The sequence below is a fragment of the Triturus cristatus genome, chromosome 6 (genome assembly GCF_964204655.1).
Source record: "Triturus cristatus chromosome 6, aTriCri1.1, whole genome shotgun sequence".
Classification (NCBI taxonomy): Eukaryota; Metazoa; Chordata; class Amphibia; order Caudata; family Salamandridae; genus Triturus; species Triturus cristatus.
Genome location: NC_140589.1, coordinates 694,375,193 through 694,399,419, shown reverse-complemented (window position 1 = coordinate 694,399,419; position 24,227 = coordinate 694,375,193). Strand labels below are relative to the sequence as shown.

The 24,227-nt window shown below is 46.3% G+C and overlaps 1 protein-coding gene across 1 annotated transcript in view; it reads left to right on the top strand.

Annotated features, from left to right (window-relative positions):
• Window positions 1-355: 355 nt before the first annotated feature.
• The window catches only part of GRIK2 (glutamate ionotropic receptor kainate type subunit 2), a 1,523,718-nt gene continuing 1,499,846 nt past the window's right edge, over window positions 356-24,227 (top strand). Inside the window, exon 1 of the mRNA XM_085611186.1 lies at window positions 356-1,217. Coding sequence (XP_085467312.1) covers window positions 1,103-1,217 — 115 coding nt within the window. The 5' untranslated portion in view covers window positions 356-1,102. The remainder of the gene's footprint in view (window positions 1,218-24,227) is intronic.

Here is a 24,227-nt window from a genome sequence, read left to right as displayed (position 1 = left end):
CTCTTCTCTAAGCTCCTCATCTCCCTCACCCTGCGTAAGGTACATGCTCTGAGCTCCGCAGGAGCTCACTCGCCCTTCTGTAGGGATTTCTTCTTTTAAGCTCAGCTTATGTTTGTTCCCCCCAGGGCCCACACATTCTCAGATATTCCCAGGCTTACAGCGGGGCTCAACCGCTGTCCAAGTCGTGCATATCAACAGAGCAGGGCGGACGGCCAAGGAGGGAAGCCCCACGCGCCCTGCCTGCGCACCGGCAGCATCCTGCTGCCTGCATCAGAGGGTGCAAGCACGCGCTGGCAGCAGCCGCTGGAACCCTCCTCGCTGCTCTCGCCGCCTGTACCAGAGGGTGCAGGCAGGCTCTGGCAGCAGCCTGGAGCAGAGCGGGTCTCCCCGCACAGCTCTCTCCTCCTGTATCACAGGGTGCAGGCAGGCTCTGGTGGCAGCAGCAGCCTGGAGCTGAGCAGGTCCGTCCTCGCTGCTCTCACTTCATCTTGGCTGCGCGTCAGAAGCAGTGCAGCTCTCACCTCCTGTATCAGAGGGTGCAGGCAGGCACTGGCAGCAGCAGCCTGGAGCAGAGCGGGTCTCCCCGCACAGCTCTCTCCTCCTGTATCACAGGGTGCAGGCAGGCTCTGGTGGCAGCAGCAGCCTGGAGCTGAGCAGGTCCCTTCTCGCTGCTCTCACTTCATCTTGGCTGCGCGTCAGAAGCAGTGCAGCAGTGCAGCAGGAAGACGGCTCGCAGCCTTCCGCCTGAGCCGTGTGTGGGTCTGCTGCTCCTGCCGCCATACCCCTGACCGCCCGTCCACCCCCACGGATCGTGCACTGACTCCGTCTCCCCTTCCCTTACAGGATCCCCGGGATGGAGCCGGGCTGCCCCCGCTCCCTCTGAGCGCCATGGCCGTCGCGGCAGCGGAAGGTGGCTCCTTGGCGCAGTGAGCGGGGGACATGCAAGGACTACTAATGGGGATGTCGGGACCACCGCGCTGCCCCGGAGCCATGCCGTGACCGGGTGCGCCCGCTGCCCCAGCTCTCTCCTGCCTTGTCCACCGCCGAGTCGTACAGGGAAAGCCGGCGCGCTACCGAGGATTTGCGTTTGGATCCATCCAGTATGGAGCGCCCGCGGCCGCTGAGAGCCACGCCGCTGTCCAGGTGCCCGGCCGGGCTGCTGCTCTGCGCCCTCTGCCTCGGACTCTCCCACGGGACCACGCATGTGCTGCGCTTCGGTAAGACGCCCTGGTCATGTTGTGTGTGTGTGTGGCTGCTGGGAGACGGTGGCTGGTGGGGGCTCGTCGGCCTGTGTGGGGTGTATTTGTGCAGGTGCTTTGAGCCCCCCTGTATTGCGCGCGGCTGCTGATGGATAGATGCATGTGGTCCTTCTTGACGGAAGGAATGGGCAGCATTAAGAGCTGTCTTTCTTGCCATGGTGAAAGCTGCCTCACGTTGCCTTTGTTGTGGACTTCTGGTGCAATCTAACGGTGCACGCCACATGGTAACACATGATAAGTGTTTTTGGTGATTGCGCAAAGAGCGCTGAAGAGACCTCTAGGCACTTCCATTAGATAAGTGGGCTCGACAGTGCACACAAGGGAGACACTTGTAGGGTCTTGTGGTTAGATGCAAGTGGACGTGTGCAGTTAAGTGTGTAATATTTTGTTAGAAATATACCCGACAGGCTGGGTTGAAAAACAGTTGGACGAGGTGAATTCTTTTGACAGTTTCACACTTGGATATAGGGTCAGACCGACTGAGCGATGAATGAATATTGTGGTAAAAGGTGATATTGACTCTATAATATGATCGCTCTTCGTGAGAAAGCTGAAGCGCAAAGCGGGGTAGGGGTCAGTTCTAAGCGCTATGCAAGATAGTTTCTAATGCAAACGGGGCAGTCCTATCACTTATTTGGAGTTTGACTACAATGAAAGGTATGTCAGGTGTGAGGTAGGAGTTGACACCGAGAGGTACGGCTGGTATGCATTCCAAGGTGCTGTCCGATTTAACGTGGACCATTAATGCCCATACTTTTGTCTGTCGGCAGAAATGTACTTTTTCAAAGTGCTCTTCAAACCCCTGCCGCCCCCCCCCCCCCCCCCCCCCACCAACACTTCACCCCCACCCATTGTCGCCTCCGGACGAAGCTGGTCGCGGATCAGAGTTTCTCAAAAGTAGCTGCAATTGTCAAAGCGAGGGTTAGTCGGAAATAAAAACATCCGTTAAGGGATTGGATTGAGAGTGCGTCCCGGGCCGTGGTAGGTACCGCCCCCCGCCCCTTCTTCACCCCAGGCATTCACGCGGCCCCCGCACCCTATGCTGTGGCGTAGCAAGGGTGCCACGGACCCTGAGGCAAGCATGGATATTGGGCCCCAACCGCTGGTTCTCGTGTAGATAGGACTATAAAAGGGGGTGCAGTGTGCCCCTCAGACCTCCCGGTGCCACTGCACAAATTGCACGGTGCACAGTTACGCCAGTGCATGTGTGACAACTAGTATATATGGGTCGCAGAAAACCCACCTTACCCCATCCCTGGCAGTACAGTGAGGTAGGACGACTCGAAGCACCCTACATGGGAAGGCATGCCCCAGCCAGACTAGTGCCCCGCCGGCTGTCTCCTCACCACAGGACAGATGTGGCAGTGAAAGAAGACACGTCCCTTTGGCCAACGACACTGCAGGTCCACATTACTCACTACAGGTTGCTGGTACCACGAGGACTCCAAACCCCTTGGGTGAAAATGGACCCTTCCTTCAACCCTTCACCTAAAGCCCAGGTTCATGGCCACAGGTTATGCTTGGAAGGGGGTGCATGCTCCTTGCAGGGACAGACATATGCAAAACAAACAATGTATGGACGGAATGCTGGACAATGCGAGCATTCACCCCCAGTCACACGGATCTGGATTAAATCCATCACTCTTTTGCTCACCACACCACCCCAGTTTGGGAGAGGACACTCCCGTCTACCACACTGCACTTCCGGATTCCTCTCCGCGTGCGTGTGTGGTAGGAGGTTCAGGATTCCTACCAGGCAAAAGGGAACTCCGGTCCCTTAGACTGCTTCCCCGGCTGCTCACTATATGTTCTGCGAGGTGGGAAATTCGGGGCTCCTGTGAGGCACGGGGCACCACAGAGCCCCCCCCCCCCACACACACACTGTACCCCCTAGGCTCGTCGCCATGTGCTCTATGTGGCAGTGGGTCCAGTTTCCTGCATGGGAGGGGGAAGGAGCTCCATTCCAGGGCCTCATAGTGCACCTCCAGGATCATGAAAGCGTTATATTTGTGGCGGGAGTCTGTGGGCTCTTTTCAAACAAAATCTCACACCTCGCCCTGTCTCACACTGCACACTTGCGCTGCCCCCTGCCGGCTCTGAATGGCACGGGGTCACGGCTTCTGCAAGGCAGTGGGCGCGCCACACCCTGTACCCCACACTTCACACTCACACTCCTCAGTACAGGGGCCGAGGCATCTTCACGGTAGTGGTGCACACGTCGCCCTGTCTTACACTACACCAATGGTCCTCACACCAGACTCTGTATGTTCCTCCCAGGTTGTGTCGCACACATCTCCCTGTCCTTACACTACAACGGTCCTCACACCAGACTCTGTATGTACCTCCCAGGTTGTTGCGCACACATCGCCCTGTCCTTACACTACAACTGTCCTCATACCAGACTCTGTATGTACCTCCCAGGTTGTGACGCACACATCGCCCTGTCCTTACACTACAACGGTCCTCACACCAGACTCTGTATGTACCTCCCAGGTTGTGTCGCACACATCGCCCTGTCCTTACACTACAACGAACCTCACACCAGACACTGTATGTTCCTCCCAGGTTGTTGCGCACACATCGCCCTGTCCTTACACTACAACGGTCCTCACACCAGACTCTGTATGTTCTTCCCAGGTTGTGACGCACACATCGCCCTGTCCTTACACTACACCAACGGTCCTCACACCAGACTCTGTATGTTCCTCCCAGGTTGTTGCGCACACATCTCCCTGTCCTTACACTACACCAAAGGTCCTCACACCAGACTCTGTATGTACCTCCCGGGTGGTGGTGCACACTTCGCCCTGTCCTTACAGTACAACTGTCCTCACCCCAGACTCTGTATGTACCTCTCAGGTTGTGGCGCACACATCGCCCTGTCCTTAAACTACAACGGTCCTCACACCAGACGCTGTATGTACCTCCCGGGTGGTGGTGCACACTTCGGCCTGTCCTTACACTACAACTGTCCTCACCCCAGACTCTGGATGTACCTCTCAGGTTGTGGCGCACACATTGCCCTGTCCGCCTCTCACACTTCACGCCTACACTCCTCACTACAGACTCGGTATGGTGGGGGGCGAACAGGGGAGTTACGCAGGCCCGTGCAGCCCCTGCGGCACGGGTGTGGGGAAGCAAGTCTTCAGGGGCCCCACAGCCCACACCCTTCAGGGAGGCTCCATTCAGCTCAAGGCCTATAGATATCTTTGAGATGACAGGAGACCTTCCACACATTCTGCAGGGTGCCGAGACATAATACATTCTGCTGGGGTCGAGACATAATACCATGCAGTGCCGTAGTGGCGCACACATCGCGCTATCCCTCACTGTCACACGTCACACCCACTTTCTTCGCCAGAGGCTCTGCTTGGCAAGGGGCCTACACCTTCACGGGTGGTGGCACACACATCGCCCTGCCCTCACACTACACCAACGCTCCTCTGTTGACTATATGTTCCTGCTTCACAGGTGGTGGCGCACACATCGCCCTGTCCCTCACACTACACCAACGCTCTTCTGTGAGACTTCCATGCTTCACGGGTGTTGGAGCACACATCTCCCTGTCCCTCACACTACACCAACGCTCTTCTGTGAGACTGCCTGCTCCACGGGTGTTGGCGCAATCGTTGTCCTGTCCCTCACACTACACCAACGCTCCTCTGTAGACTCTGCAGGCCTGCTTCACATGTGGTGGCGCACACATCGCCCTGTCCCACACACTACACCAACGCTCTTCTGTTGACTCTCCATGCTAGTTCTCCGCGCGCTTCCAGCAGCCAGCGGGACACCCCCGAGTCGACTGAACTCCGGTCCATTACATCACACTCCAACGCACCTCACAGGAGAGTGAGTTGAGTGATCCTCCCAGGCAGTGGGGCATGTCCTTCCGCGGTGGAAGCCCATTAACGGTCACAGGAGAGTCACAGCAGAGTCGGCCTCTGATTGATCCCGGGTGATATTCTGCCTCCTTCCGGTCTAAGGTGGTGCTTAAGGCACGTTGCTCTTAGCAACCATGTTCAGGAATGCCTTCAACAATATATACATACACAGGAGTATGTATCCAGGTGTGAATATGTAGACATGCTCTCAGATATATACACTTGAGTAGATCTATCTATCTATCTATCTATCTATCTATCTATCTATCTATCTATCTATCTATCTATCTATCTATCTATCTATCTATCTATCTATCTATCTATCTATCTATCTATCTATCTGGTTAACAATTTAGACGCATTTCCTTTATACATTAAAACACATATCTATATCGGACCGGAAGTGGTGTTCATAAAAGTCTTAACTTGTAAACCTTCGACAATGTAAATAGCATCATAAAGCCAGTTGTTGAAGCAAGCGAATGAAAGAAAAACCAAGAACGCGTTTTTTCTCACATGGGCGCTTCCTTGCCCGAGCTGGACCTGCAGATGTGCACAGCGTGTCTCCATTACACAGACTAAGGCGAGCGGGTGTCTGCCACACGTCGTGTGTTTGGTCTGTAGAAATATTGTGGACAGAGACACCCCAGCCGCCTCCGCACACACACACCAGTTTACTCGTATTTCCAGCACACGTGCCTCGGCCGGAATAACAATCACTCCTTTGAAATGGAGAATATTTGCACCCAGGCACTTAGGTTATATTCTACAAGCAAGGAGGCAGGTGCGTGCTGTGTACTGCCCGCGTCTCGCGCACTCTGACGTCACTGACGTGTTTCTCCGGGTGCCACCACCGTACATAGAAAGTGCAGCAGCAGGTTCTGTCTGCGATTACATGAATCATGTGCTCACGTCTGCATATGGTGTCGCACGCGCCTCAGTCTTATCCCTTGCTGTGTTGTGATGTCCTCTCCCACTCCGAAGCTTTGTGTGTGGCAGGGAGACAGGGCTGCAAGGAGTCCTTTTCAGCAGCAGCGGCTAGACCCTGCCCCCTCCCGTGCTATGGCAACCGGCTAGCAGACTCAGCCCTCCGCCCCCGACAGCACCCGGCTCCGTGAATGGGATCTCCACCCTCCCTCACTCCCCCGTCACTCTTCCTGTGTGCCCACGTTCTAGCGCCATGGCTGTCCCAGGCCGGCCACCCCTCCCCCAGTGGCGTTTGAATCGCCCCTCCCTACTCCCTGCACACTCTCAGACGCCCACCTCCCTCTCCTGCATAGCTAATACATACACAAAGTGTTGTGTACATACATTTCATCCTAGAATGATTTTGCTCGCTCAACCCCTCTCACTGTGTTTATACTTCTGACTAGCACCTCACTGGGGGGGGAGGGGGGGGGGGCAATGCTGGCTTCTGGCTATTACCCACAGTGCAGGAATTAAAAAAAAAATACTCGGGGACCCCATAAATTGGGAGTCAAGGTGTCGCAAAGGAAAACGGTGGAGTCAGGAGGTGCGGAGTCATGAAAGCAGAGCCTGGCAGTCAACATATACATTTAATTTTTAAAAACGTTACCGAAGTAATTGGCAACAAGGACAAACATGACAGTAAATCTCTTCTGACTTAGTGGGCCACGAAGAGGCAGTGTTTGAAAATATCTGATGGGTTCAAGGCCCCTGCTGCGGAGGTCTCTCAGAGAACTTCTCTGTAGTCCCAGTTAATCTCAGGTGTAATTCTATTGGTAAAATTATTCTGGTGGACATTGCCCTTGCTTGAGAGATCTGAGTTTAGATATTCACAGTGTTTACTCACAAAGTAGCATAGAGGATCCATGTGGCTCGTAAAGCAGATCACAGTTTTCTATTTTATGTAGATAAGCTGTTGACTGCTTTTGACAGGAGATCCTTTAGTTACTTGCAGTTTATAAATTGCAGCCCTTATAAATACAGCGATCTGCAAACTACAAGGCGTGGATTTAGAACCTTATCTTTTTTTGTCAAACTGTTGCTATTGTAAGGATGCTGAAAAGGGTTCCTTTGAATAGTGATAAAGTCTTATTACCACAGACAAACCCCAAGCGCTGCCATATGTTTTGAATCTTGACTTGGCGCTTTTCTTGACCACAAACTCTTTACAATGAATAGCTACACCTTCTTACTCTCACAGTGGTATGTAACATTTAATGCAGAGAGATTGTCACACGTTTGTTAATGCATAATGTGTATAAAGGTTGACGTAACGTGCCCTTGCACCCTAAATTGAGATGAGTAACGCTATTAAATAATTAAATAAAAAATGTATTTGTAAGAGTTATTTCAATTATTTGTGTAACTACTCACACCGATACATCTGCCGTGTGTGTACCTGCACGCACATCGCTAATATACAGGGGTTGAAACAAGTCAAAATGCTGCTTTCAAATTTTAGTCTTAGGTACTCGAAGTGATAACAAGCTGTGTGCCTTTATTCCCCTCCAGTGCGTTGGCATCTAGGTGTTAGGCTCCAGACAAGTCCCAGACAGAATTATATTGGAACAAAAGGGGGGCTGCTGCCCCCTTAATTCTGGCTTTTATTTGGGTCCCAGTTGGAATTGAAAATAAGAAAGCCCCTTCACCTCCTGCACATTGCTGCTCTGAAGGGAAAGCAGACAGCCTGCAGGTGTTGCTGAATGTATCTGTGTCTGCAATTTACACCCGGATAAATTCAGCATATTTCACGGGCTCCAGCCCGATCCTGCGCAACAATAGCTGTCTGAGCATGGTCCGCCTGTCTCCCCTCATGTCCTGCACTGGTTACCCGTCACCCCGGTGCAGTCTGCTGCGTTCTGTGTGACCTCCCACACCGCTCCGTGTCTGTAGTACCTTCTCGTGTCTTCTCTAGTTCGCACCCTCCCGGGCAGTGGGGCGTCATTTGGGGGAGGTTGAGGGTTCGAGTTCACTTTTACGACTGACGAGAGGGTTGGCAGAGCGGTCACCGTGATGGCCGCTTATGAAACTCACAAACGTCGTCACCATAGATAAAGTGTGAGATTAATGTGTTTTTGTTGAATCCGTTTCATTTAAACTGCACCCAGGGGCCTCCTGTCGATGGTGGACGTCTGAGGTATTGACCCAGAACCTTGGGAATCTAGCGTGGCAATGTCTTGGGAGTCATTTGGCTCGTGTCGTCATCACAGGCACGTTGTTCACAAATACAAATCAACATACTCGCTATGACAATGTTGTCTCCTTAATAACCGTGTGAAGATTCTAAACCTGTTTTTCACCGGAAGCTGTATCGTTTGACCTTCGCAACTTTCACGCCACTGTAATGCATATTTAACGCACAAGCTTCGGGATATACAATAAACGTGTTCTTTTGCCAAATTAACAACATTCCAGGCTGGGCTTCGAACACCCTCGTAGCCTTCAGCCAAGTATACATTATAATGTGACGCCGAGATGTGCATCCCACAGTTTTTCTTTAATTTCTTTGCTGCACTGATTGCATTTGCATTTCCCAACGGCTTCCTATTGTCCTGTTGGTCACCCGAAAGTACACTTCAAAGGCTTTTGAACGCTTGCAGCGAATATCCGCAGGAAAGCGCGGAAAAGCGGCAAAACATCAAATCAGCGCTACAGCATCACCTACCCGACCTGCTAAGAATAAGACCAGATAGACACCTATTCATGTCAGTTTCTTTTTCCTTCAGAATTCACGAAGATGAATAAAAACGGTTAGTGAATATGGCCGCCTTTTGTGCGAATTTTAATAGCTCTGTTTACAGTTCACTGACTGGCTGTGATGCATTTAGCTCGTCGGTCTAAATGCGTTTTTCTTTCATTGAAATGTAATAAAATGGCCGAGAGCCAGAGTGATATGCAGATGTCATTTAACCACGGTTTGGTAATTTGTATATTTCTTTCGAGGTGGTTACCCGGGTTTAAATTGCTTTATATTGCACCATAGACTCCTCCGCTTTGAACGGTGGCGCACGAGCGCGGGGTGACATTGCCTGCTCAGTAAGGTGCCTCAGCCTGTCTTCGCTTCAGGACCTCGGCCAGCGACGTAAACACCTGCACTGTCTGAAGCGCGGCCCAGTGTGAGGGCAGAGCACCAGCACACAGGGACCTAGGTGTCTTTGGTGCAACAGGTGCTGTGGCACCGAAGCCCTTGGGTATGAAGGGCACACAGCACCCAATTCTGGATGGCTCAACCGCGGAAGGAGGTGGATGGGAACGGGAACAATTGTCCTTGCGTACAACAGGCCCACTGGTTGGACCATTGCTGAACCAGTGCCTGCGCGCGGCTTTCAGTGCCCACACATTCTTTAGCTGTACGCGACACTAGGGCGTAGAATGGTAGCGGGTGTACAGCGTCACGTAAACAGCAGGGTAAAGAGAGGAGAAGAAACGGAGCACCGCTGGCTCCAGCGTACCAAGGCCACGGGCGACCTCTCGTCTGCTGGGTGAAGAAGGCGACACGTTGATTAAGTGTTATAGGCTCTTAGAGGGGACAGGAGAGGGGACGGTGAAAATGGGAGTGGGGAGTAAAAGGAACAGGGAAGGGGAGTTACATCTTGTTTCGCGACCTGACCACAATTAAACAACGGTTATAGCCGTAGAGTCGTTAGTCGTAAACAATCCAGAGTTGCTCACAAATTGAAAGCCCATAAACAATGTTTCAAATATGTATCGAGCAATACGTTTAATCGTGTGTCCACGCAGGTGTGTTTCCTCATGGATGAACCCTTCAGGTTGTCATGCTATAGTGCTGGGTGTGGGGTCTGCCAGCTAGTCTTGGCAATGCAGCTCCTTTCGACGAGCCTCTCCCTTCGAAGCGTGCTCTTTAAGGCTGACACCAGGGGGGCTTCCTCCTCAGCGCAAACTGCGCGAACGCTAGACCGGGCCAGGGTCTTCTCCGGCGGGGTGGTTGCAGTGGTAAATAACGCTAACCATGAAATGTCGAGCAAACCTGTTATTTGGACACACTCACTGAAGGCACCGTGTACTTCTGCTCCTCTCCAGAGTAAAGACCAGGCAGGCCCATGGCAGGAGGACCGCACGTCTCACAGGCTAGTCCTAAACACCCCCTCCCCAGAGTTGCGTTTTTCGATTTGGAAGAGTCCATCCTTTTTTGAATGGGGTTTTCTAATGGAACTGGAGACTCGGAACCTCTTTAAAGCTTTTGATTAACGACCACCGTAAACGAGAGAGGCAAATCTGCCAAGTTTCAATTTAGAAGCAGGACGCGTGCGCCAGTATGTTTCCCAGAATGCAGCACGCTCATTTTATGCGTGAGATGCACTGAACCTCCAAGTTAAAGCCAGGGAAGGACTCACGATTCTGGTGGGCAGGGCTCATTTCCGGGCACCTGGCAGCCGTGGCACCATCAGGTGGTCGTGGCATGATGCATTGTCGGAACTTTCTCACTGTCAACACACTAGACGTTGCCTGCTTCAACGGAGGCAAAAAAATAAAAATAAATTGACCCAGAGAACAACAGGTCAGATAATTGTGTAAAATCCACTGTTGAGTTCACATGAACTACATCTGCAGGTGACCAGCAGAACAAGTACGCCCTGTCACCGTACACGAAGATGCCTGTTTTTTTAAGGTATATTGACTTTAGGGCAGCTAGGGAGCCTCAACTTTTACCTAATGCTGTCCTACTATCATGTCTTTTAAATATCAAACCATTTTATTAGTCCTTTTTTTATTAAAAGAGAAATTGTTAATTTTATCATTGCACCATGCACTTTATTTAGGTGCCACTATCTGATGCAGTCTCTCTATCTTGTTTTTTAAACATTCGAGCACTTTACTTATATCTTTTGTGAACAGTGGTATAGTTACAGTTAACTCTTGTGCATCGTGCATACCCATCCTTGTGTTGAAGCGGATTACTGAAAAGTTTCTCAGAGAAAGAATGCTAAGGATTTATTTCAACTAGACGTATCAATTGTATTGTGGTTTTGTTTTTATAGCTTAGTTGGGTACGATCATATAGAATAGCAGACTATGCATTTTTTAGGTGGATTTGTATTTTGTTTTGTTTATGTGCTTGGGAAATTGTTATGGTTTTAAATAACTGAAAACAATAAAATTCTTTACTTGCTTAAAATGATGCACCAAGAGACTCCACATGGGCTATGAATCGGCTTACCTTTCTTTTGGGGTGGGATATGTGTAAGATCCCCTCTGTAGGATGGACACCAGGATCCAGACTGTGAAGCCCATATTTCAAAAATTGTAACAAAACATAATGTATGCCAGGGCCGGACTGGCCATAGAGAGCATCAGGCATTTCCCTGGGAGGCTGGAAGGGTGGGGGCTGGTTTTGCAGTGGCGTGGGACGGTTTTGTTACTAGGGGCTGGTTTTGCACTATTGCTGCAATATTGGCCACCAATAACAAAAGCAGCAGTGCATCACACTTGCAACCCCCCCACCACCCCCACTAGGGGGCTGGTTGGGCAAAATTGCCAGGGCTGCTTTGGGTTTCCACTCCGGCCCTGATGTATGCCCACATAGAATAGCGGCAGTGCAACTTTTACACCAATCAGACAGGGCAATTGGGTTTGCACCCGGATGTTGGGTGCAAACATAAGGTTTACTCTGTAAGAACAGTGTTCATCATTGTGCTGGATGGTCATTTCTATATGTTTGATCTCAAGGGAGGTGTCATCTCTGGTGTGTGAAAATCTGAAGATGTGGGGACGCTGCCAGTGTACACCGGATCTCCGGAGTGGAGGTTTCTCAATATATGTTTATCAAAGGGAGTGGTGACCCCGCAGTCTAAGGAGAATCCCAAAAACAGAGTTATCAATGTGTATACATGGATCCCAAAAAGTGGTTACTCCCAGAAAATGGCAGATCTTGGAGGAGGAGGACTCCGAAAAGACCCAAGTTTCAATAAATGGTGACTCCCAAAGTGTGATGGTTCTCAGCAGCGTGTGATCACCAGGATACGTGAATCTTGGGGAGTGACAAGTGACCCCTAGTGTATGGTGCCAGTGAATCCACAGGAGTGGGGACTACCAAGTGTAAGGTGGATCGCAGCAGAGGATATATACGTGAATCCTGGGAAGTTGTGAGTGATCTTCATTATATGTCATACGTGAATCCACAAGAATGGTGACAAGTGCAAGATGGATCGCAGCAGGGGTTGGTCCCCAGTATAAAAGAATGATAATCCCCAGGAGTGGTGACTCCCAGTGTTTGGTAGATCTCAGCAGGGGTTGGTCCCAGTATAAATGAGTCCCCAGGAGTGGAGACTCCCAGTGTTTGGTGGATCTCAGCAGGGGTTGGTCCCAGTATAAATGAGTCCCCAGGAGTGGTGACTCCCAGGGTTTGGTGGATCTCAGCAGGGGTCGGTCCCAGTATAAATGAGTCCCCAGGAGTGGAGACTCCCAGTGTTTGGTGGATCTTAGCAGGGGTTGGTCCCTATAATAAATTAGTCCCCAGGAGTGGATGACTCCCAGTGTTTGGTGGATCTTAGCAGGGGTTGGTCCCTATAATAAATTAGTCCCCAAGAGTGGTGACTCCCACTGTTTGGTGGATCTCAGCAGAGCACATGCTACATATATAGATTACAGATGAAAATGATCCCCAGTATAAGGTAGATCTCAGGGAGTAGTAGCTTTCTCAGTGTATGTGATTCCATGGGGATCCCCCTTGTCTGAAAGACACCAGAGGAGAGGTGATCATACTATGTGGTCAATCCCAAGTAACATGCGAGACCCAGTGTCTGGTGGATACCAAGGAAGTCGCGATCCCTATTATAAGGGGGATCATATGGATCAACATGTAGTGGAATCCGGAAGAGGTCAGCTCTGTAGTGTAGGGTGGAATCAGTGGGAGCGGAGATCTCCAGTATGAGCTGGATTCTAGGGTTGAGGTGATCCCAAGTGTAGACGGATCCCAAGGAAGGAACAGTCCACCCAATGAGGGGGATTCAGTGCGGTGGGAGTGGATGGATCCCTCTTGAGGGGTGGTCTGTAGAATGTGCTTTTAGAGCAGTACTAAGTGACAGGGGGAAGGGGCGACTGATTAAACCCAGGAAGAGTGCCTTCACCTGCGAGCCTGTCATCCATCTCAACATTAAAAAGAGTTTGCTAATGAAGACTTTCCGCAGTGACCTCAAAGTCACCAGATCCCTCCCAGCGGCGTTAATATTCCAGGCTGGCTCTCGAGATCAAGCTTACCGAAAGCAAAGGCGGCGGCCGGCGTCCTTTGGAGGAGACGCGAGGGTGGGCCCTCGTCCCGGGCCCCCCAGGCGGGAGGTGCGCGCGCCCATATTGACGGGCGCAGATTAAACGCCGCAGAGGGAGATTTCAATTTGATAACGTCACATCCTCTCCTGTTTTCCTTTGGCGCTTCTGCTGACAATTTCGTGAGGTAATTAAATTGGCTGATTGAAGTCACCGTGGTCTTGGGGCGATAAAGACCGTCCGGACCTAATGGAATTTAAAAACAACAGCGAACCGCACACAACTCACAGCGAACAAGAATTTTAATGACCCACTCTGGGTGCTGACTACATAGAACGCCCCGAACAAGTTTAATTGAAAGGGCAAAGCAGATTAGCTGTGTACAGCCTTTATTGCCGCAGATAGGGGAATTAGAATTATTATCCTTTTAAAAGAGTCATTATTGCATTTTCAGGCTTAATGCGGGTTAAGTAAGCGCCATTCTGTCTTGAGATTTAGAAACCGCTTCCTGCCAGAAGGAATGGAAGGGACAGATTCTCGCCCAGCCAAAAATGAGTTCTGTCAAGATTTCATGAATTAGGGTTGGTCTTCATTTAAAACAACGTTTCCGTGATAATATGAACCTACTACTTGTTGAATACACTATTACTTGCTGCACGTGCATATGGGTTGTATTACTGATGCCCGTGTGTGGGGTGATTGGCTGCTTAGCGCTTAAGTGATAGAGCTAGGCACTTTGGAAATGGACTCTTGATTTAATCTCAAATGACAGGGGGAGTTCTGGCCGCTACACGAAACCACTCAATACATCACAAAATGGTGACTCGGGGGTAAGCACTCAATCAAAAGATTTGATTTGATAATATGAACTCCGGTACCCGTATTATTAAAATGTAGACACCGGCTGCATGGTACACCGGCTGCATGGTGTGCGTTCTTAGTATTGTCCCACCCGGGGCTTAATTTGAGCCAGTGGTTACCGGTGGGGCTCACTGGCACTTTTTCTTTCAGCAATCGACAGCGTTCCCACACCAATTTGCCAGGTCCAGGTTAATCTGGTTTCACCCAGGCCTCCGCTCCCCATATGTTCTATGAGCAGCAGATCTTGTGCGAGATGTAGCATTTAAAGGTGGTCTGTTGCTTCCTAAAGCAAAATGTACTCAATTCGAAGTATAAATATAACTATAAAATGAAAATAAAGAAGAGCACGAACTGAAGGAGTCCTGTGGTGTGTTTCTAGACTTACAAATCCATTTTTAAAGGGCCCCGACACCGATGCTAAAGAGACGTTTCAGCTATAGAAACACACGAAAACAGAGATTGATTTTCCAGTTTCTTCACAATTATGCTCGTACGGAGAATTAATACCCACGGAGCCAGGCATAGTCCTTCGTTGATGAAATGGCAGGTATCTGTTCATTCATTTTCAGCGCACAACGCCTATCATCATGCCGCTCACGCCTACAGCCATGAACGCAATGCGCCTTAAAGTCATAAGAAGGTGCGCTGCTCCTCGGCACAGCGCATTGGTATTCATGAACGAGCAGCCATCAAACATAGAACATGTACTTTCATGTCCTCCTGAAGGCTGCAAAATGCAATCTTGTGGCACAGAAGCCAGCCCTTACTTAGATCCACCACGATTGTGGATTGTGCATATTTACAATTTTGCACTTTGCACCTTATGCACTTGTCTGAGCACATCATTTGCACAAATGAACATTGTAAAACACGCGAAGAAATATATTTATATGCATTAATACATGCATGTCAAAATGTACATAGGAAAGGGTTGCATGAAAGAAATATTTGTAAAGTGGAAAGAAGTGTAAAATGAAATTAAAAGTGAATAACTGGAAATTACTAATATAAAGACAGTGGTCCCGATTCATAAAGGGCCTTCGCACTCATGGCCTAGTCATGACGGGACCTCTGTAATTCAGTTACCCATTGCTGGGTCCCCGCCATGAGTGTGGCCCGCACCGCGACTGCGGGGCCACTGTCACAAATGTAGTGGCCCTTGTAAATTGGGACCTTAAGGTTAGCTAATTAAGCATAAACCTCAAAGGTCGGATTCACAAAGGGCCGGTCTCCGCTCTCGTGGCGGAAGCCCACAGTCAAGGGGGAGTCTCCACACTCGGGCGGAATCTCCACAACGATTCCCAAAGGGCCTCCGCACTCGTGAGTCAGACCCTGCAGTCATGGGGGAGTCTCCATACTCGGGCGTAATCCCCGGCATGATTCACAAAGGGCCTCCGCTCTCGTGGCGGAAGCCCACAGTCAAGGGGGAGTCTCCACACTCGGGGCGGAATCTCCACAATGATTCCCAAAGGGCCTCCGCACTCGTGAGTCAGACACTACAGTCATGGGGAAGTCTCCACACTCGGGCGTAATCCCCGGCATAATTCACAAAGGGCCTCCGCACTCGTGGCGGAAGCCCGCAGACATGTGGGAGTCTCCACACTTGGGGTGGAATCTCCACAATGTTTCTCAAAGGGCCTCCGCACTCGTGAGTCAGGCCCGCAGTAGTGGGGGAGTCTTCGCACTCAGGGCGAAGTCTCCGCAGTGAGAATTCTCTTTGCTGAGATTCAACCCCAAATGCGGAGACTCCCCCATGACTGCGGGGCCTCCACTAAGAGTGCAGAGACCCTTTGTGCATCAAGTCATAAATGTCTAACAATACCAAAAAGCTACACTCATAGGGCAATATTTGCAAAGAAAGGCGTATGGGTGATTGTGATTTACTGATTTACTATTGTAACATTCCTAGAGTATGCACACATTTCAGGAGTAAGTCAGGAGTTCTCCCATTTTACAGCTGGCTTACTCCTGGAATTCAGTAGTACTACAGGAGGAAATCACTGTAAATCTTTGTGAACCGACCCATTTTGGACACAAACATCTGTGTACATGCAACCAGTGTTTTTACTCGAGTTTCATTAATTACAAGTATTTCATATCAAACACATCTTTTTGTATAGGCTGGTTATTTTATAGTATTTTTGCTTTTTTGTCGAGTCCTTAATTTTGACTTGCCTTTGTCTCAAGCAACAAATCACTACTTTTACTTTTTATTTTATTTTATTTTGTGGGATGACTGGAGTATACAATTGACATTGTATAACCATGTGATATGATTTAAGAAATTGTTATAAGCTGTTATTCTAGTTTTACTTAATTCGTGAACTCTTCTTCACAACATAATAAAACCGTAGCCAATGCGTTTCATCCTCTCGGACTTCTTCAGGGCAAAAAGAAGTGTGTTGGCCTTCTTATACAGAAGCTATCTGTGACGTATAGTTCGTTTTTCTTAAAGTGAAACAGTAAAAACCATATCAAGGTAGAATCTCCTCTTAGGGGAGTTAGTATTCTCTTGATAACCAGTCTTCTATTTGGTTTTAGACCATTCACCAGAGTCTGGCATGCTATAGTGGGTGATAAGCCTTCCAACTTGCAAAGTGGTAGCGTGTGGTTCGTGTGGTGTCTGCAAATCATCTCTTCTGTAAGATCTCAGCAATATGTAAAAAGTTTGTGATGCACACGATTTTCACTAATGCACTTCATTACACTATTGTGTCTTCAATTTATTACACCACCTACTGATTCATTGCTTGTGTTGGAAAGGTCAAATGATTACATTGCTGTAAAGTACTTGCATAGCAGAATCAATATACAATAAGGAAAAAGTGAGATTGTGTGCTTACATCAAATGAGAAAGTCTTGAAACACCTATTGCTAAATGCTGTATTTTTATTCTTAGCTACAAAATCTCAAAGTACACTAAGTCAAATGCCCCTTTCAACTCACAGGTCATACTGGATATTTATTAGTGTAAATATGAAAGCTAATATGTTGCATACTTTAGATTGGTCAAATACTTTGCTTTGAGAAACCGTTATTCATACAGAAAATGACTTGCAAGCTGTTGTGAAATATATTATTTGTTGTTTGAGCATATATGTTTCTGATGAAATGTGCACTATTTAATAGGTTTTTGTGGTTTGGAGCATATTGATAATGCACAGACATTAAACACATTCCACTTTTCTTATGCATTCTACACAGTTACTGCCCGATCCGGATGCATTTCCATTTTTCAGGCTTTCATTGTCTTCTCCTTCTTCTCAAATAAATGTGTAAGACATCAGCAGTTCTCTGTCATAGCAAAGAAAACTTAATTTAATCCAATCAAGATTGCGCATGCCACAGGTACCATGAATACATTGACAAAGAAAGCAGTAAATGAGACTCGTGTTCTAATTTCACAATTGTTTCTCAGTAAACCACTATTAAACATCAAAGATCCCTTAGTTTCCATTCTGCCCTGGTGAAGAATATAGGATATACTGTTTGTGTTTTGTAATGGAGAGGTTGAGAGCAGCAAACTCAGCTCTGTGCACTGACTTATAGATACATGTAGTGTATCCATTTATTATAGAGGGTTTAAAACAACTTGCAGTGAGCTTTCTGGCTCAGATCGAGGCCCAAAATATAGAAAAATAACAAGAGACTCCAGACCTCTTGTGGTTGCATCTGCTGATAGTGTGCGCTGAGGGTCCCTCGAGTACCAGGCATGATGGAACATCAGCAGAAGGAGTCGCCACCAAAGTAACTGGCAATGAAACTGTCTCATTTCTGCAATGGCTTTTAAAAGTAAAGTTTTCAGCTTGAAATGTATTTGTAGTAATTCTATTTAAAATGGGACTTGAACAAAATAAACGTACACACACTGCTGCGTCTTGCAGTCCCGAATACAGCTCTCCTAATTTGTACTTGGGCACGATGTAAACCTTAGGCAACACCATACACTGTAATATTGAACACAAAATCGCAAATGGAACTTGGCAAAGCAGTTGGTGGCCCTGGCAAGATGTATGAAGGTGCTCTAGAAATGCTGCAATGCAATACAATGCAATGCGGTGTATTGTACCAGAAGGAGTAATCAATAAATACAGTAAGGATGGCCAAGTATGAGATGTTGATGGATTGAATGATTTTTTTGCCTAGCTGCTAATATGTCCAAGCATTCTTTGTATTCTTTGAGGTACTTCGATGACACACATCTGCTCTGCTTGCCTGAATGTGCACCAGTCGCCAGGCATTCGCTTGCCAGTGTGTTCAGGTGGATCTCAGCCATTCCTATTTGTGTAGTCATTCCACCCATGGTGAGCCCTTTTACTACCCCACATGCTCTTTTCAGCATGCACTATTAATGACCTATCTGCAGAGAAACTGTCACCTGTAGCCACAGTTTGTGCCACTGTTTTATCTAACCTACCACTCTCCTGTGTTAACTATCCTTGCCTATATGACTTGTGGCGAGACAACGCATATGTGTTCCTTTCAATCTCATTACACATTAGTCTATGTACACTGAGTATTCTGCAATTAATATTTCGATTGTCGTTTAAAATTCCAGTGCAGGTAACTTGATGATCTGAGGCAGGTATTCATTTATGAATAGGAATAGTTCACAGCATTCAGCTCAGATATTGCTTAGCAGTGATTAGAATCAAGGAATCTGTCCCACAGTCTGCGGTTTAGTCGCTAGCCTGCACTCATTGAACAGAAGTCTGTCTGGCAAGTTGGCATACAGGGGAATAAAACTAATGGTAAAAAGTGGGAAAGTCACCAATCTGGGATGTGAGGCATCAAAGCTTTAATAATGCTGCTGTAAAAATGGGGAGACCAAAGAGGTGAACTCTTTCAAGAATATGAGCTTTATCTTCTCCCTTGTGCAGAAAGTCTCAATCTGGTAACCCCTGAAGGTCCTGGCAGGCAAAGGTGTGAGTTGACTTGATTACAGATAGGGCTCCCGGTTTTTTATTTTATTTATTTGTTTCACATTTCTGTCTGTATTTATCCATAATATTTTTTGGGCTCATTTATTCTATATTTATCCATTATTAATTTGTATTTCCTGTATAAATGAAGCTACAATGGGTATTTCTCCACATTTATTTAACTGATAAATGTATACTCACATTTAAATGTCCGAAAGATTTTTAGTAGTATACAGTGCAATAGAATTATCTGGAAGCAGTTGCATTATAAAATAGCATAAATAACTGTAGATCTGCACTTAATTAAGCTTAATTAGGAAATCTACTGTCTTTTTTTCATCTCCCCAACCTCTCAATTTGTACACCTACTGACCTGGCACTCATGATTGACAATAAATAAAATCATCCAAGGAAGGCCTATTTTCCGTATTTAAAAATAAGTACAGACTGGGAAAAAATGGGAGCCCTAATTATAGAGCACAGATCTGTTGCAGATACAAGAAGCAAGTCTCTCTTCCCCTACATGTTCTTGAACCAAGTTAACTTTCCCCAGTGGTTAGTTACTACAATGTGGCAACACTTTGATGAAATGCTGAAGTTCACATGCCACACATTCTCTTGGCAAGGTAACAGTTTCCCATTTCTTTAATTGTAGTTATCCAGGTGCATTGAAAAAACACACAGAGCCTCATAATGATGTCCTCAGATTTTGGTTTCTTATCTACTGCCCCCAGAGTTACCACTACCAGAGGTAGTGGTAACTGTGAGGGATGAAGTTACCAGGGGATAATGAGATGGACCATGAATGTCCTCTCAACAATTAAATGTTTAATTGGCAGAATAGAAAGTGCAGAACCTAATTCTGTGGGGTAATTCAGATTTATGCCCAGAGTTTCTCCTGGAAACAGCAACTGATTTCAGCAACCACAGTCTCTGGGTGAAAAACAACAGGTTTGTAGAGTTATCCTGGACCTTGCAATTCAAACTTTGATGGCTATTTTGGTCCTGCTGAAATTAAAGAGCAGCTTATAATGAAGCCCACAGTGTACAGGCGATTTTATGTGACACTAGCCTGCAGAAACAAGAAGTCCTTTACAAGAGTTATTCAAAAACACTAATAGGGATTGGATGTTGGGGTTAGTGGAACATTGGTGTACCACATTGATGTAAATCAGTGGAACCCAAACTAGAAATGGAAGACATTGCTTGTTGCCACCATATTGCTTTTTTTCTCTCCATGTTTTTCTTGTTGTCATTGCCATCAGTGGTGGTGTAGAATAACACATGAAGGTGCTGTTGTGCCAAGCAGCCCACAAAGGTCTTGCACAGGGTGCTCCGTTCAGAAATCGCGTACACATTTCTAGTGCAAGTCTTCTGGAGGCCCAAACAACCTTCTGTAATTGACCATGAAGTAGTGAGGTTGAAGAACGTTCTGGAAGAAAGTGTGATGACGTCATGCACATGGCCTGGGTATGTTGCTTTTTGCGGGCCTATTCAGAGATTACATATAATGGAACATGCAGACATTTGTTTACCGAAGGCAGAAATGTAATTCAGATGCAACCTCTTTTCATGAATGCTATTAGAGAAAAATACATTCTTTTCACGAAGGGTTGAAAGTAATATGCACTGTTCAGTTTTGCTGCCCTGGTTTATTCTACTGAATGTTGCCAAACAAAACATTGTACCATGCACTATTCATTTCAGAGTCTTTTCTGCTTTCAACTGTAGTTCTTCTGTAGCCCTAATAAAATGATGCAGGACACAATCCCTTTTTTCTTTCGAATGAAAACAAGGTAGTTCAATGCAAGACAACAGTGTTAAGTATAACTTTGTAATTAAATCAGTTAAGTTAAATGTGGCTGGCAATGCATCCCAATGGGAACATTTACGTGTTTGTTATATTATAGAAATTAGCATTGCTGGCAATTTCCTGAACTGCAATCTATCGTTTGTTATTTTGTCAATGAAATCCCAGAAAAGCCTCAGTTGTAGATTATCTTTACTATTCAGCTTTCTTTTTTTTAGCTTTATAAACACAATTAAACAAATGAGTTCCTTGAAAAATATAATGATGGGCTTTCACTTAAGTAAATCATTTTTTGCGTCTTTAAAATGGAATGGTTGTGGATTTGCCCGCAGTGAGAAACATGATAGAAAAACGGAAAATAATTCTTGATTTGGTTACATTCTGCTGTAAATTATTCTATCTAGTTTTTTTTTTTTTTTAAATAATTTTTATTAGAGCAGGAGAGAACAATAAATACAAACATTTTAGACATTATCTTACATATGAAATAACTAGGCCTGGGCAAAAATTTCGTTCCGTTCGCGGAAATTGCGATAATTTGACATTTTTGCGTTCCGCGGAGAGCGCGAAAATGTCAAAAATTCCGGTTTCCGCAGCTTGGCGATAATTTGTTTCTTGCTCGCGCTGTAAAATGATACATTCTCGCGCGCGCGCGATCGCCTTACCTGAATCCCTGCGTTCGCCGACAAGTTTTCTTGATCCGGTCGCGTTCTCCATGAGATGTTGTATTGTTTTTAGCCATTTGCGCTGTCTCGCGACAGTTCGCGCCCGCAGTGACGTCATGCGTCGCGCGATCACGTCTTTCTTCTCGCGATCATGCACCGCGAGAACAACTCAAAACAAGATGGCCGCGCCCGCAAGCAACCACATGGGTAAGTTGGCGACCCGCAACCATGCAGAAAATCTCGCGAACATGCCGGAAAAAAACTTCCGCATCTTCGCGATATTTCTGCTTGTTTGCGATAATTTTAAACATTCTCGCGATAATTTGCGAAGGTTAATTCCGCAAATTCCGCCCACCCCTAGAAATAACTCGACCAATAAACAATGCAGACATGTTCACAAAAAAACGGAATTTCACACAAAAAATGTAAACAGCACTGATAAAGAATCACCCTCCCGCGCTCCTCATCTTAGCCAATCCACTTAGTTTAAAAGTTTAGGTTGACCACCCAAAGCAAATACAATGACAAGTGGATTCTAAACAGATACAGTGCAAAGTGCCATGTGAAATTATTCTATCTAGTTATCCAGCACAACCTTTGGGAAGGCCGATTTGGAAACATTTCATGTGAAATAGTTTTTTAGGGAGCTGTTCAAGTTAACATGAGCAAAAGACAGTGGGCCATATGTAGGTAAAACGTGTTTTGCGATTCTCAAATTGCTATTTTTAGGGAATCGCAATTAGAGAATCGCAAAACGCAATGTAGGTAGGAATAGCAAAATATTTTGCAAATCCCACATATTCCTTATTTGCGAATCACAAATTGAGATTCGCAAATAAGGAATACCTTGCCATTCATTCCTATGGGCTAGAATGCCCATAGGAATGAATGGGAAGACATTCTCAATTTGCGATTCTCAATTAGAGAATCGCAAATTGAGAATGCAATTCCAAGGTTGCAAGGGTGTCAATAGGACACCCTTTTGCACCCCTGAGATAAACATGTGTGCACATGTGACGCACATACATGCGCTAAGGGCATGTATGTGCGCCACATGGCACTTTGAAAAATGCAAAAAAGTGCATTTTTCTAAGAAATCGCAAATTACCACCAACCTGAAGTTGGTGGTAATTTGCGATTCCTTAAGCCAAAATCGCACAACTTGGGTGCTTCCTACATTGCATTTAAGGAATATTTTGCGTGTGTGTTGTTGTTTGCTACATAGCACATTTCCCAAATTGCGATTGCAAATGCTGAAATTCTGCGAATTTCAGCATTTGCGATCTCAATTTGGCTTCCTACATATGGCCCAGTGTCAATAGTCGTCTAAACGCTGGGCATGAAGAGAACAAGGAATAGTGTAGCACTCCTTACATGTATCTGATATTAATTATGCTGGTTTAAGTCAATTAGTACAATTATTTATATATTTCAAATGAACAGAATTTTTTTCCTTTAGGCCGAACAATGTAGACAGTGCCTCAAATGTTGAGGCTCTGCTATTCCTTGTGTTGTTCACGCCTGGGCTGGGAACTTGTTTCTCTGGTCCAGATACACACATCATGGCAACAAGAGTGTTTTAGTGTTCAGAGCACTGTTTCTGTTTTACTTGTCTCATACTGTATTAAAGATAAAGATGTGCGACTGCTGTACCACTGTTGCCTCTTCTGATTAGGAGAAAGACTGGGCATACATGGATGGAAATATGGCAACAGTTAACATGCAAAACATCAATTAGTCAATGTTGTACTTTTATTTCTGTGTGTCTTGTCCCTAGTGAGTGAGTATAAAGTCTTGCCAATCACACATCTAATTATGGTACACATCTGTTCAAGTATGAAATGTTCTTTGCCTTGAGGAGCTATGTGAGTAGTTGAGCTATCAAACCAAATTGTTTTCTCAATACTTTCCAAGAACCTTAGTTCAATGGCAAATACACTTTTATTATTTGGTTAATTTCTTTAATTCTAAAAGACATTTCAGTAAAAGAGTCATGTGATAACGTGCACTGGAAGCCAGTGATTCCAATGCTAAGCTCCGGTTTGCAATGTATTTCATTTTGGGACATAATGAAATATCCAGTAAGTCATTGCAATTACTTCTAGAGATTAAATCTTTTTAGAAATATGATTAAAAACGTAATGAATACATTCGCTAAAATCAAGTTAAACCCATTAAATCATGTAAGAATTTAGAGGTATTAGAAATAAGGTAACCAATGGGAAAGAGATACCAATTTTGGATAAAGAAAGATCTGCAAAAGACCCAACATCTTAAGCAAAACTAAAAAGAGAATGTAATAATTGGTCCTGACACTGTTGTTGGTGAAAAACACCATTCAGAGTGACACACTCAAGCTGCTAGTTATATATGTCAGTCAATGAAATAATATAACTATGAGTCTAAGATTTTGCTGTAGAGTCGTTCCAGGCATTTGTTCTTAAATCATATGCTCTTTCTGGACATTTGACCAGTTGTTACTCGATTTCAGGGTTCTATTTTGGATTTCTGTTCACATTTCCAAACTCTCAAAATCATCTGTATTATAATTAAGGTGAGCTTTCTATCTAGAAGTAATTTTCTTTGTCAAGGTGCCTTTTTGAAAAATTATTCAACTGTCAAATCAGTTTCAGAACCCG